Genomic DNA, 14,937 nt, shown 5'->3' with positions numbered 1-14,937 from the left:
ATCATGGCTACGGCGCATCAATTATATCATGTAGATACGGGTAAAGATTTCAAACATGAGAATGAATGGCGGTTGGTGAAGGATGAACCAAAGTGGAAGGGAACATTTATGACAACCAGTTCAACGAGGCAGAAGAAGTCAGTAGATGGGGTGTATGCAACATCGTCTGACCGGAGTGCATCAATCGAGGGCGACGAATATGAGGCCACACAACCAGCAACCCGCCCGTTGGGAAAAAAGAACCAGAAAAGGAAGGCCAAAGTAGGAGACACAGCTTCAAGTGATCTCGATTATGTTCCTAACTCCGAGATGATAGCCATCGGGAAAGCTAAACTGGGATTCCTTGCGAGTTTTGAGAAGCTCAAGACTGAAGAATTGGAGGTGAGAAAGGAAAAAAACAAACTTCAAAAGGCGCGGTTATTGAAGGAATACAAAGATATCCTTATGGAGGACACATCTGAAATGAACGAGGTGCAGTTAGCAACGCATCAGCGCCTAGTTGAATTCGCCATGAAAGAACTAGGAATGTCTTAATTCTTGTTGTTGTCTTTCTTAGCGTGTGCCAATGTTGTGATTTTAGCATTTCTACTTATTGATTATGCATTAGTGTTGTAATTTTAGCATTTCTACTTATGTGTATTGCATCAGTGTTGTAATTTTAGCATTTCTACTTATGTATTCTGCATTAATGTTGTAATTTCAGTATTCGAATTTTTCTTAATGTGTACTGCGTTTCTACTTATGTGTTCTATATAGCCGTTGGGGAATATAGCTGTTGGGGAATATAGCCGTTGGGGAATATAGTCGTTGGGGAATATAGCCGTTGGGGAATATAGCCGTTGTGGAATATAGCCGTTGTTGTTTCTCTTATTTATACATGTCATATTTCATTCATCTCAACATTCAAGAGTTGTTTTGTCCTCTCATATTTTCTTCCTCCTATCCAATTACACTGATAGTTTCTCATTGTGTCATAGAATGGATCCAAACAATATGGCCGACTTGGACATTTACGACGTTGTCATTGACGAACTTATCAATGACACGACTATAGAAGATATGATGCATGAGGAGATGGAGTTTTATCAACGACGTGCCAACACCGTTAGGCCCAAGCGAACAAGAAAGGTGATAGAGAGAGATCGTGAAGCTGGGAACGAGCGGTTGTGGAATGACTACTTCTCCGAAAATCCTGTGTACACGGAAGAGCTTTTCCGACGAAGGTTTCGAATGCGAAAGCATGTGTTCCTCAGAATTGTAGGGGCCCTTGGGTCTCATGACCCGTACTTTTTAATGTCTGTCGATGCAGTTGGAAGACAAGGCCTATCACCATTACAAAAGTGCACCGCCGCTATTCGTATGTTGGCGTACGGATCACCTGCTGACAGTGTTGACGAGTACGTTCGAATTGGTGAAAGTACTGCAATTGAGTGCTTAAAGAATTTTGTGGAAGGTGTGTGTGCAGTATTTGGTGGAACATACTTGAGGCGCCCGAACCAGGAAGACATTACTCGCTTACTTCAATGGGGCGAGTCTCGTGGATTTCCAGGTATGTTGGGTTCTATTGATTGTATGCATTGGGAATGGAAAAATTGTCCAGTTGCGTGGAAAGGTCAATTCACCCGAGGTGATCATGGAAAGCCCACAATCATGCTTGAAGCAGTGGCATCACAAGACTTGTGGATTTGGCATGCATTTTTTGGCATTGCAGGTTCTAACAATGACATTAATGTGCTAAATCAATCTCCGGTTTTTAATGAGGTTTTGAGTGGAAATGCTCCCATGGTGAACTTTAGCGTGAATGGAACAATGTATAACATGGGATACTATCTAGCAGACGGTATCTATCCCCCGTGGGCTACATTTGTGAAGACCATCCCAATGCCGCAAGGAGAAAAAAGGCAAAAATTTGCGAAAAGACAAGAAGGAGCAAGATAGGACGTTGAACGTGCATTCGGCGTTCTCCAATCTCGGTTTGCAATAGTTCGTGGTCCATCACGCTTTTGGCATCCGAATGAGATGAAGTCAATAATGTATGCTTGCATCATATTGCACAACATGATTGTTGAAGATGAGCGCAACACGTACCGAGGTAATTTTGTTTATGATCAGGTCAATAATGACATATTGGATGCTGAAGTAGTAAGTGGTCCTATTCCCGCTTTTAGAAATATCTTGGAAAGAAGAGCACATCAAATTGATAGGTCAATTCATCACCAGCTTCAAGCAGACTTGGTGGAGCATATTTGGCAGCTTCTCGAAAACGAGAATAATGAAAATTAACCTTCAAGTGTTATTATGTATTTCATTTCAAATGTATTGTTGCTTATTTTTCATTGTCATGTATTTTCTTTCGTCTTTATTTCTATCATTCAATAAAATTGTTTTTGCTAGAAATAACACAATGTACTTTTTTATTTTTGTTTCAAGTTAGCATGCCGATATTTAAATTTAATTGTTTTAAATATTAAGTAAAATTAAATTTAAATTAAATTCGTATTAATTTTAATTAAATTATTTTTAAGTTGAAGTATTGATTTAGTATTAAATTTTAAATCTAAATTGAGTGAAAATAAATATTATTAATTTATGTTGTATGGTGGGACACGGGTGAGACCCTTCAAATAGTAATTTAAGAAACCATGGGTTGGAGCAAAATCTGCTTCAGTTTCTTAGGAGTTTCTTAAGTCTGATGTGGCAGACAGGGCCCACAGGAATAGTGTTGAATAGTGTTGAATAGTGTGTTAAGAAACCAGATAAGAATTTTGGGGTTGGAGTTGCTCTAACAGAATCATTGAAATTTGATTGGAGAAATTAATTTAATATTTGAAAGACTGGTTTGCTAATGTAAAAAGAGTGACAATGCTAAAAATAATTGGAAGTATTCTTTTTTGGCACCACTAAGTGGTGTAATTTTGCACCACTATGTTAATTGTCCATTTTACCCCTGTTTAAAAAATTAATCCCATCAAAATCCACCCGGTAATACCAATATTTTTTTCTTTTTATAAAGTAATTTTTTTTAACAGGGGTAAAATGGACAATTGGTATAGTGGTGCAAGGTTGCACCACTAAAAAATGGTGCATATTAGGTGGCACCATTAAATAGGAAAGATATTGTGTTATAGATGACAAAAAGGGCTGCTAAGGAACTTGTCATAATTCACCTAACTCATGATTTAAGTACCTAATTAGAAGCATTTTACTGTACACATGTTGTTTCTAGTGCATGTTATACCTTGTGGGCTCCTACAACTTTCTATAAATACTTGTAGTCATGGATTTAGGGGTACATGACCGCAATCCTATCCATTAACTCGTCATGATCCATACCTTTTAAATCTGCATGCATCGAATTTATTTAGGTTTAAGGACAAGTTTAGGTTAAAAAAAAAAACTCGGTTAATATTTAGCATCACGTGAAAGACAAACACAGTCAATTTCATTGGCTCTTGAATGGAATCCATTTTCTTCAAACCATTTTGCATTGAGCAGATCTTAATTGTAAGGAGAATGGGAAATTGCCAGTTTCTATAAGCGTGTCTGTGGTGTTTGATGACAATTATTTTGTCACTATCACATGCTCATCACCACAAAGAGCACACCAATAAGCATCTGCCGTTTGCCAAAGGAAAACCAGAAAACTTTATGTCCCATTAATCCACAGAATTGAGACATGAGACACAAAACCTTGAATATCCAAAGAATTGAGACATGAGACACAAAGCCTTGTTTTATTGGCATAAATAAATAATCTCCATGCCAACGAGATTAAGCCACCACTACAACTTGAAATTAAGATATCATTTATGATTTATGGTCATCATCATCATCATCATCATCACCATTCCCCTTTCAAGTAAAGGACTATTTTTTACTTGGATTAGAGTTTCCGGTTTTAGCTTTCTCCCCAAAGCAAACTGCAAGTCATTAAACATCCCAAACAAGGAACACAAACACTTTCTCATCTTACTTTATTCATTTATAAGCATTTACAATTCTAATAAGGAGAAAGAAAGGCACACATAATGAGGGGGCAAGACAAAGACAAAGACAAAAGGATAAAAATCCACAAGAGTGAGTTATTATAGCCCCTAAAAGAAAGAACCACAAGTGGCTGCTGGTGCATTTTTACCTTTTTCTTTTGTTGACACAAATATCCACCTCTGCTGACGGTAATAACTAATTTCTTCGTCGCAAATGATCGCAGTAATGTAAGCGACTGGCCACGAAATATGCTTCACTCCCAGGGGTGATAATCAAACCCCCAATCTTATGATGGTTAAGTGATGAAGTGAGCAACAACCTATAGTGGCTGCTGATACCGATACACGCCAAAAGGAGATATTTTTATACCAAACAAGAACAGAGTAGAAAAACAGAGACATTCCCAGAAACAGAGCAAATCAAGCACACAACATCAAATTACACACAACCCCAATCTCTGCCACTCCAGACGAAATCTTCCATGGTCTGCAACCATGGCGGCTGAAACATCCACTCATCGATGGAATCCACCAACACGAACTCATTCTCCAGCTCGCCACACTCATCACTGTTTTCCAAACGGGGAAGCTCTGTTATCTCACTGAGCTCATCAGAAGCAGAGGAAATGTCCATTGCAGAAGACATCAACGAGGAGGTTGGAGAGGGGAAGTCCATGTGCGCCGCTTTTGCTGCTGCAGCCTGAACGTCACGAGGAGCAAGCGACGCCGGCCGCGGCAGCAAGTTTGCGAGCTCAGGGAAGTTGAGAATGGCGGCGCTTCCCTTGATGCTGAGAGCCGCCACGTCGTGCGCTCTGGCGGCCATTTCTGGCGTGCAGAACGTGCCTAGCCATATGCGTGATTTCTTCCTTGGCTCCCGAATTTCGGACACCCATTTCCCCCAAGTCCTCATTCGAACTCCCCTGTACACAGCGTGTGTGTTCGATTCTCGATTGCGCTTTGTGTTGTTGTTGTTGGACTGCGGTGGCGATGATGATGATAATGATGTATATGAATTTGAGTTTGAATTTGACTCTGTTTCTGAGTTGTGAGGTTCAACACTCATTGTTATGAATAGAATTGGATATTTGAAGTTTGAGTATGAAGGTTTATGTGGCAGAAACTAAGTTTATTTTGGGAGTGGAATGAAGGAAGAGGTTTGAGTATGAGTTCTTTGGCTTGGCTTGGAAAGGGAAAAGGAAGTGAAATTAAATCAGCTGTGAACTTTTTTTTCTGTCACTTCCCAGTGACTCTTATGTCACTTTATAAAGGTTCATAAGGGGGCAGAAGAGGACCCACTAGAGAAAATGAGTTACCCAGCAAGCTCCAGTGACCATTGACTACTGATACACCCTTGTTCTGCCACGCACACTCATCTCTCAGTTTGTGTCTCGGTTTCTCTAATATCATTTCAGAGTAACATGAACAAACTTTCACCTTAATTTGGATTGGTGTAAAGATTGCATCAGCATCTGATATCTAAATATAACCTAAGTTTGCTGGATAATGTACTAATTCATATTAAGGCACGGTTGTTTTAAGCTGCAAATGTTAAATTCTTTTGCCTGATTTCACATTATAAGTATGGTTACTTGTTTGGATTTTGTATATGGAAAGATTTTGCTAAAAATGTTAATCCTATCTACATGTGTTGTGGATGTTACCGATTCCAAAATGATAGATTCTTCTAACTTAAAATTAGAGGATTTGTTGACTGAGTACGATTCTAGACATCAGGGTGACACCCAACTTTCTGGCCGTAATTGTGACCACCATAGAGTAAAAATTCACTAAAAACATAAAACACAATTCCGACGGTATGAAATCGTCACAACTTTCATGTATGAAAACATACATGAATTTTGTGATGGGTTTAGACCGTCATAATCGCAACAACAACAAAAGTCTTATCCTACTAAGTGAGGTCGATTATATGGATCACATTATGTCATAGTGTTCGGTCAAAAAACTAGATTTGAGGGATATTATTGCAATGTGACCATTTTTAAGAATATATTTCCAAGTTCTTTTAGGCCTCCATCTACATCTCTTTTCACATGATTAAAAGTCATGTTATCAAGCATTCTCATCGGTGCCTTCAAATGTCTTCTTTATACATGTATATTCCATCTTAACCAATTTTTTTTATCAGATTCTTATTAAATTTTGTATCTCGTCGGAGAAGGGGTTTGTCTCTTCAACTATGCATGGACCTCTGACACTGGTGTGTTCTGGTCATCCTTCGAACAAGCAAGAAAAACGCCTCGTCTGTGGGTCGTCGTTGTCATCCTCTAACGGTTTCACTAGAGCTCCCGAGGTCTTGAATTGGTTCCCTTTACGCACATATACATATGGAAGTTTGAATCATGCAGTAACTATTGAAATGTAATAAAGTAACACAAGAAATGAAGTTTGAATTGTGTTCCTGTAAAACTTGAGTTTTCAAATGAGCATAAGTTTATAAAGCGTTTTCGCGATCGTTTGGTGCAACAGATATAAGTATAAGATAGTAGGCGATAAGAACACAACAATATATCCTGGGTCTCCCGCAATCGATGGGGTTACGTCTAGTACTTGACTTAACCAAGATTTCACTAAACAAGTATCAAGGGCTTCTCCTACAACAAGTATTCGACATGACTTTTCTCACAACAAGTATTAGACAAGACTTCTCCCAACCAAGTATTATGCTGGACTTCTCCTAAACAAGTATTCGATAGGACTCCTCCGACAACAAGTATTATACATGACTTCTCCTAAGATCTTTTTCAAGATCGTTTGGCTCTACAAGGTTCTCTTATTACAAGAGGGATATTATAAATTTCTTAGCCCATGAAATACAAATTATTGAATAAGGTTTGATTTTATGAAGTACTTTGTGTTCTAAATCTAAGGAGAGTTGGATAAGATGATTTGACTCTTGGGTATATTTCTGTCTTTGAAGCAGACAATGTCAAAGAGATTTGACTCTTAAGCTTGACTTGGATTGTTGCTTCTTGCTGACTTTGATCGTTGAAATTGATTCAATAGAGATTCGATCGTTGGCACTTCAAATCTTGACGTCTTCCTTTTATGCTCCTTGATCTTCTGTGAGAAAGATTGTAAGTGTTCTTTACAAAGATTCTAGTCGTTGGATCAAACGATGCTTTAGTGTACTTGTGTTAGGTGCATTAAATGCATGACACTGTTTGATGAAGACCTTTTGCCCAAAAGAAGTAGTATGTCAGTTGGTAGGTAGCATTGGACTTTGCTTCTATCCGTTGAGGAGCAAAAATGACAACTTGATGGTGACAACGTTGTACTTGAGCTTTGGTCATTGAGCTTTGTCAGATCACGTGCTCTTATTCGCTTCTAACTTCTTCTCCAAGTTTGTTTGAGATCTTTTTGTGATTTATAGATGGCACACATTCTTCAGACGATCTTCCCTTGTTAGACGATCTTGACCTGTCGTTTGCATAAGTTGTTTAGACTCGGACAACACATCATATGCATAGACGATAAGTCAAAGTGTTCCTGAAATATGAAAATTTTACTATTTCACTTATGCCCTTAAAATTGTTATCGTACAAAACATGATAGACGGATGACTGAACGTATGAACTTAGCAACTATTTCCTGCATATCTTGTAGTAGTGGATGTGCTCATGGAGGAGCAATTCAATGGCATCGAGCTCCACGATCTCACAATTGTGGTCGCCACCTTTAACAACTTTGCCTTCTGCGAGCTCGACCTTTGAATCGAGCATCTATTTCACTTAAGGCTATGGCATTGTGGTGTTTGGAAGGGGACAAAGGTTATGTCGCTGACGGTGATGAGGTTTTGGTTGTAAGAGACAAGAGCAACGTTGTTGACGATGGTATGGGAGGTGATCTGGTTGAAAACAAGTTATTTATGTTGCAATCGAGAAGGCAAAGCCACCATCTTCTTCTTGCTTCTTTCAGTGGTTCTCCGACTTGCTGACTAGAATTATAAAATAATGGATTAAATTAAATTAAAAAAATACTTGGTACTCTCTCCATTCCATAACACTTGTTGTTTTAGTTTTTTTACATATTTTTTAAAATAGTTGTTCTAGATATTCAAGATTATTGATCACATTTTCTTTGATTCATACCTTTATTTAATGTTATATCTCTGAAATACCTCTTATTATCACCTATCATAATTCTCATCAATTACTTAACTAATAACTATCCTCCTTAATACATACTATAACCCAACTTTAAATTAAGATGTTTGACTAAAATTATATATCAATTTAGAGCTTTTAAACTGTGTGCATAATCTCTTGAAGAACGATATGTTTTTGAAATGGAGAGACTAGCAGGTGGATGAAGGTTATCCAAATCTACACCAGACAAGGCAGACCTTTAAATAAGTATTTACTGTTCACTTCATTCTCATCCTTTTAACCAGCCTGTTTTTCACGCGTTATTTACATGTTTTTCACTCATGCATCCCCAGAGCTGTTCTGACTCCACCATCATCTCCCTTCGCTATCACCAACTTGCCCTATTATTTCGGCAGAATTTAGTACTATTTTACACAACAAACATAGATGACACCATCAATAGAGGTTGACAATGAGGTGGACACGGTCTAGCTAACCGTGGCATTAGGCCTCCAATATATATTATTTATATTCAACTTTCTCTTGGTCATGTTACCTTGGTGCTTTTTTTTTCTCTTCAGGTCCAATATCTCAAGCCAAACGAACGTAACTCATCAATACTACATATAGTTCATTTGTTGGACCATAAATATGTGCATAATAACTCACTCACCATGTATATAACCCTCCCTGAACGTTGGTTGAAGCTTGTTCTATTGTCTCTATAGCTAGCTATGTAGCTAGTATTGTGTAGCTAAACCCAACCAAAGCAATAATATTAATAGCATGTGGGTGCTTTAAAAACTAGATAGTCAGGGCCAGCATAAACTTTTAGGTTTCTGTACCCTTCTTTGATTTCTTCCAGTTTGTGTGCCATTTCCCAATCGTTGTAGAAGAAGATATGCAATAATTTCAATTTTTTCAGTGTGCTTGTTCCGATCCTCTTCCTTTTCGGTTTGTTAATTAATTAGATCGATTTTAAATAGGATGGGGCCTGGTGGTGTTCCTCGGCAACTTTGTCCAATTTTTGGTCCACACCTCATCACTCACATTAATTAAACATACCAAACCCTAATCTATTGTACATTTTTCACTCTTCTAATTTTCTAATGTAATTTTTGTGGGGTTGTCTAAATGACCCATGATAAAGTTTGGGTTAAATAATCCATCATCCAATTACATTGAAGATAAGTGAGGTGGAATTTCTATATTTTATTTATTAATTTATTTCCAACTCACTTATCTCCAATGTAATTGGATGATGGGTTATTTAACCCAAACTTTATCATGGGTCATTTAGACAACCCCAATTTTTGTTCATAGACACCTGAAATAGCGTGACACATTTTTGACATAAGCGAGAGTTTTAATTTTAACCTGCACAAAATGTAGTCCGTCATTGCTAAATGGTAGGGGTGTACAAGGGACGGGTTGGGACGGGTTTTGGTTAATCATAACCCGGCCCTAAATATTGACCGGGCCAATTCATAGACCCTAACCCGTCCTTAGACCCGAAGCAACCCGACATTATGCGGTCCAATTTAGGACGGGTCTAAGTAGGACGGGACCGGGTTAGCCCGAGGGACAATTAGTCTAAGACTATTTGATACTAATTGTAAAATTTAAAGATAATAACATACTTAAAGAGTCATAAGTTGGAACTATTCTTTAGAAGAAAGAACTTGAAAGGATCCAATTCTTTCATAATCTATTGCACTTGAGAGGTTTACATTTTGTTTGATCTATATACACGTGTCACTCATTTTGTTTGATCATTCTTCACTTGTCTCACATGTGCATAATACACACATATGATTTTCTCTTGTTAGAGCATGAAAGTGTCCATAGTTTGATGAATGTTTATTTAATTTATAAGGTAGATGTTAAACATTTTAATCTCATCCACATGGTAAGATAAATTTGAGCACCATGTATCACATTTTAATTATTATAATAAATTAAAATTTTATAAAATATATATGTGGGACGGGCCGGGTGACCCGAGTGTCAACCCGAACCCGACCCTACCCGAAGTCGTGTAGCTCAAAGATCAACCCGAACCCGGTCTCTTTTAATGATCGGGCCGGGTTCAACCCGGCCCTAAAGGCTTGGGCCGGGACGGGTTGGCGGGTAGGGCCGGGTCTTATACACCCCTACTAAATGGTTTATCAGTCGTGTTATTTCATATGTCGGTCTACAGCTATAGAACTCTTTCATAAATAAATTTTAGGCTTAATACATCAGAAGACCCCTGAAATTGTAAAGGGAATTAGTTTCAGGGTCTGAAAATTTTTTGCATCAAATTGGGTCCCTAAGAAATTTTTTTTAATTCAATTAAGGCCAAATCTCAATTTTGTCATAGTCATCAATTACACGTGACTTTTATAATTTTTTTTAATTAAAAAAAAATAAAAATTATTTTTTTAAAAAATTAAATTTGGCCTTAAAAAAATTAAAAATATTTGCCCTAAAAGAAAATTTAAAAATTTGGCTTTTAATTCAATTAAAAATATTTATTTGGCCTTAAAAATAATTAAAAATAATTTTTTTTAATGAGTTGAGTTGGAATTAAAAATAATTTTTATTTTATTTTTTAATTAAAAAAATTATAAAAGCCACGTGGAATTGATGACTGGGATAAAATTGAAGCCTGACACACTTTGACCTTAATTGAATTAAAAAAATATTTCTAGGGACCCAATTTGATGCAAAATTTTTTCAGACCCTGGATTTGATTCCCTTTACAATTACAGGGGCCTTTTGATGTATTAAGCCTAAATTTTATATAGTTAATTTTTGTGTAGTCACCATAGTTAAGAAATTTCAACCATTAAATTAAAAATAAAAAATCGAATGATTCAAATTATGAGAATATGTTTTATATATGATTCATTATGCTGAAGTTGGAAGTTGGAACTAATCAATCTTTACCTTACGTCGAACTTCCTTAACTGTAATGATCGCACCAAAATTTAACTGCCAGCCAAACCATATCCTTAATTTTCAAGCCAATGAATTCAATGTTAAAACTACTCGTGATAAAATCTCACCAAAATAATTGATGAGTTTAATGGATATGCACTGACAGTGTAAAATAGTTTTACACAGTCATCCAATCAAAGCATGCCACATAGGAGAGATAATTACATTTGACTTTAATTTTAATTAAAAGAATAAGATATTTTCTGATTTGGCGGAATTCAATTGGATGTCTGTGTAAAACTATTTTACACTGTCAGTGCATATCCATTAAACTCATAATTCATTGCTTTTATTCTTAGACTTTAGTAAAATAAGTGAAGTTAGTTGATGCATTTTGTGGCGGTTTAAACGGTCACTAATGCATTTTGTGACGGTTTGGACCATTACTTCTACTAATACACATAATCTGTTGACAATAAGAACTAACTTCATATACTTCATTAATGTTGCGGACTAAAAGCTATGAATTTTTTGAAGAGGCCAAATTCATCTACGCCCTTATTTTACATGCACTAAGAACATATTTGATAAAAGTTGATATAAACATTCTCTCATTTCATTGTACTGTCATAGTCATAACTCGTAGGGGACAATCATGTCGGAAACGAGTATTGATTGAGTATCGATCATTATCGCAATTTTTTCCACCATCTTCCTGAAGCTATGTACATTTCCTAGTACTCAACATCTGACATCATACAACTACATCGGTTGTCATGAGAACACTCAACAACTTGACATAAGCTGAGATGGGACCATAAGAGAACCTACGATAAGCCCTACGAAGGAGGACCCATATAATCAATAAACATCCCTCACTCGATGTTTGTAACCACTCGTGAAATCACCACCAAACGCCTAGATTGCAAATTTCAATTATCACAAGCTCAATAATCGAATTCCTCTCCACAACTGATTGCGTCTCCATGATGGGTTACATGGCGTCTCCTTGACCGATTGCGTCTCCACGACCGATTGCGTCTATACTAACTAATATTGTTTCATAGTTACTTGTCTAAGTCGAGAGCTTAATTAACTTGGTGTGCCTTCGTCTACTATGTCCTATTTTGAAGTTAACAACTTTCTCCGATCCCTTAGGTATAAGCGTGGTTCTCTCCCACTACAGAATGTGAGATTACCCTCGACCGCTCGATTAAACAGCATGTGAGAAGATTAGGTCGCCTCCAACATCGTTGTACTTCTTGCTTCTTACCCATGCACATTCTGACTCGAGCATTAAAGTGTCATTGCAAATCTCTCCACCAATGACGGATAAACATTTGTTGGGGTTGATTGCAATGTAAGCCCCACATTGCTAATGAAGGAGAAAAAAGATCAAGTTATGCATCTTGGAGAAGTCCTACATCGCTTAGATTGGTGAGGAGTGGGAGGGTCCAAGACTATATATAGAGATCTCAGACTCCTTGTTTCAACACACAAAAAAACACCAAACAATAGCACCTGAAAACACTTTAAGTTTATATTTGTGTTTCCCTTTTTCTCTTATGCTCTTGTTTTAGAGTATTGTGAGATGTAGTTCAAATATTTACTTTGGAGAGTGTGGGTGTACTGGGGTCATGGGTGGTTGAGAGTGAAGTCTATGTGTTGTAACAATTTTTACATAGTGTTTATTCTCTGGTTGTCGGTTTTGATAACGATCGTGGATTTTTCTCCGGTTTTGGAATTTCCACGTTATATTCTTGTGTTGTTGATTGCGCTCCTGGTTTATTTTACTTGTTTAGCTGTGTTATTTCCCAACAAGATTCTCAGGGCCCGAAGAAGCACTTTACGGCTAGTAAAATCCATGATTTTCTCCCTTAACATTGATTTGGTTAGGCATGAATAATCAATTATACTGAAAATGAAACTTTTAATTTTTATCTTACGCCGAGCTCCCTTAAGTGTAATGAAACCCCAAAATTAACTGCCGCCAGACCGCAACCTTAGTTTTCAAGCTAATTCATGTTAAGAATTATATGAGGTCAATTATATTCATATTTACATGATATTCACTTCGTTTTGATTTATAAGACCTTCTTAACACAATCATGTTAATTAAAAAAACATATAATGAAGTTAATTAATGTATTATTTTTAAAAAAGTTTGTAAAATTTTTTACATCTGCTCTAAATTAATATATTGAACATTGTTAATTAAAGATGATTAATTAATAATTTTAGAATTACAAAAGTTGAATAAATACAATGGTATATAAATTTTTTAAAAATTAATAAAGAATAAAAAAAACGCCAAAATTTATTTAAATGATCGAATGAAGTATGAAAAAACTTTCATTTTCATTGTACTATGATAGTGGTAACCCGTAGGGGACTAAAATTTTCTTCCAAATGCGTCCCAACCGTGTGACGGCTGTTTTGTCGCTTATGGTTTTGGTGCGCTATTGCTGTTTCCATCTTGCCACGTGCAATTTATGAACAGTTTTACCTCAGCATTTATTATTCTTAGTTTTCACAAATACTTTTTCATTAAATTTTTGGCCCCTTCTTATGTTAAATTAAAAAAAAAATTACCCCTATTATATAAGTGGATGCACATAGGCATAAGCATAATCATATTAATGTGTAAGTTCTTGGAATAATCTTCAAGTGCGTTTATATTACTATAAAATCTCATGATTGCAAATTTGTAGAATCATTCATATATATATATATATATATATATATATTTATCCTTAACCAATATATATAGGGTAGTATTCCCATAAAAAATTAAATATATATAGGGTAGTATTAAAAATAATTAATGACTAGTAATAATTAAAATTATAAAATTAAAAAGTTTAATATATGGTATATAAATGAGAAATTAATGTTTCTAAAAGTTAATATGAAATCTTATATAAACAGAAATCAAACAAAGTTTTGAAAATGTGGTATTGTAATTTTTAAAAAATATTTATTTATTTTGATTGTAAGATATAATTAAGACATAAATATGCTTAAAGTCCCTATAAAATTGGGTTTATTGACTTTGGTCCCTATATTTTAATTTTAATGATTTTAGTCCTTAAGTGCAATAAAACAATACTCCGAAGCACAAAGAGAGAAAATGAAAACCTTACCACTAGGCTTGTGAACTCTTAATAATATTTGTGCACAATGAGTTAAAAAAAAACATGTAAGTCATACTTATATAAATGAACGATTAAATTTATATTTATAAACATGGTTGAAGTCAGAATGAAGGTGCTCAGTCTTAATGAATTTTTTTTGTATGACTTATGATATGTTGACTATCCTTAGGTGGCCTTACATTTGTTTCATATGTGTGTCGCCTTTGTTTTGGACAACTTTTGTCTAATGAGATGAACTCGTTTTAATCATTACATGTCTTGATGACTAATATGATATTCACTTAATTGTGAAACTTTTGTACCGTGCAAAATAATATTTGGCATTATGCCCATTGGGTCACCTAGAACACATATGTTAAGCATAAGTTTTTTTGGAAAGATGAACATCATATTATTGAATCAAAGAAAATCTCATGAGAAAAACAGTAATGCCAAGGTACACACAACGCACAAGGGGCCAAGCAACATAGATTGGGCCAAGAGAAACATGCTAAGCAATTCAACCAATATTAAAAATAATATAATTATCATATGAAAAAGAAGAGTCTTACACCCCAAATCCACCCCCAACTAATAATAGATAAGGATATAAGTGAAATAAACTAAATGTTATATATGATAGATAGCGTGAAAGAAAAAGAGAAAATTAATGAAAGTAAAAACAAAAGAGAAAATTGGGTATGAATATATCGAAACCCATAATCTAAGTAAATTATTATAATGGAGTCCCCAACACATCAAAGTGACATTTCTATGTCTACTAGG

The 14,937-nt window shown here is 35.8% G+C and overlaps 1 protein-coding gene and 1 pseudogene across 1 annotated transcript; one reads left to right on the top strand and one right to left on the bottom strand.

Annotated features, from left to right (window-relative positions):
• The first annotated feature begins 865 nt into the window (after positions 1-865).
• On the top strand, positions 866-2,388 carry LOC130727594 (uncharacterized; annotated as a pseudogene).
• A 1,560-nt stretch (positions 2,389-3,948) lies between these two features.
• On the bottom strand, positions 3,949-5,414 carry LOC130727595 (dehydration-responsive element-binding protein 3-like). The gene has a single exon (XM_057578772.1). The coding sequence runs from the start codon at positions 5,047-5,049 to the stop codon at positions 4,426-4,428; it is 624 nt and encodes a 207-aa protein (XP_057434755.1). The 5' UTR covers positions 5,050-5,414; the 3' UTR covers positions 3,949-4,425.
• Between the last annotated feature and the right edge of the window lie 9,523 nt (positions 5,415-14,937).

This window comes from Lotus japonicus, chromosome 1 (genome assembly GCF_012489685.1).
Source record: "Lotus japonicus ecotype B-129 chromosome 1, LjGifu_v1.2".
Taxonomy (NCBI): Eukaryota; Viridiplantae; Streptophyta; class Magnoliopsida; order Fabales; family Fabaceae; genus Lotus; species Lotus japonicus.
The sequence above is the reverse complement of the archived record's forward strand: the minus strand, read 5'-3'. Positions and strand labels throughout refer to the sequence as shown.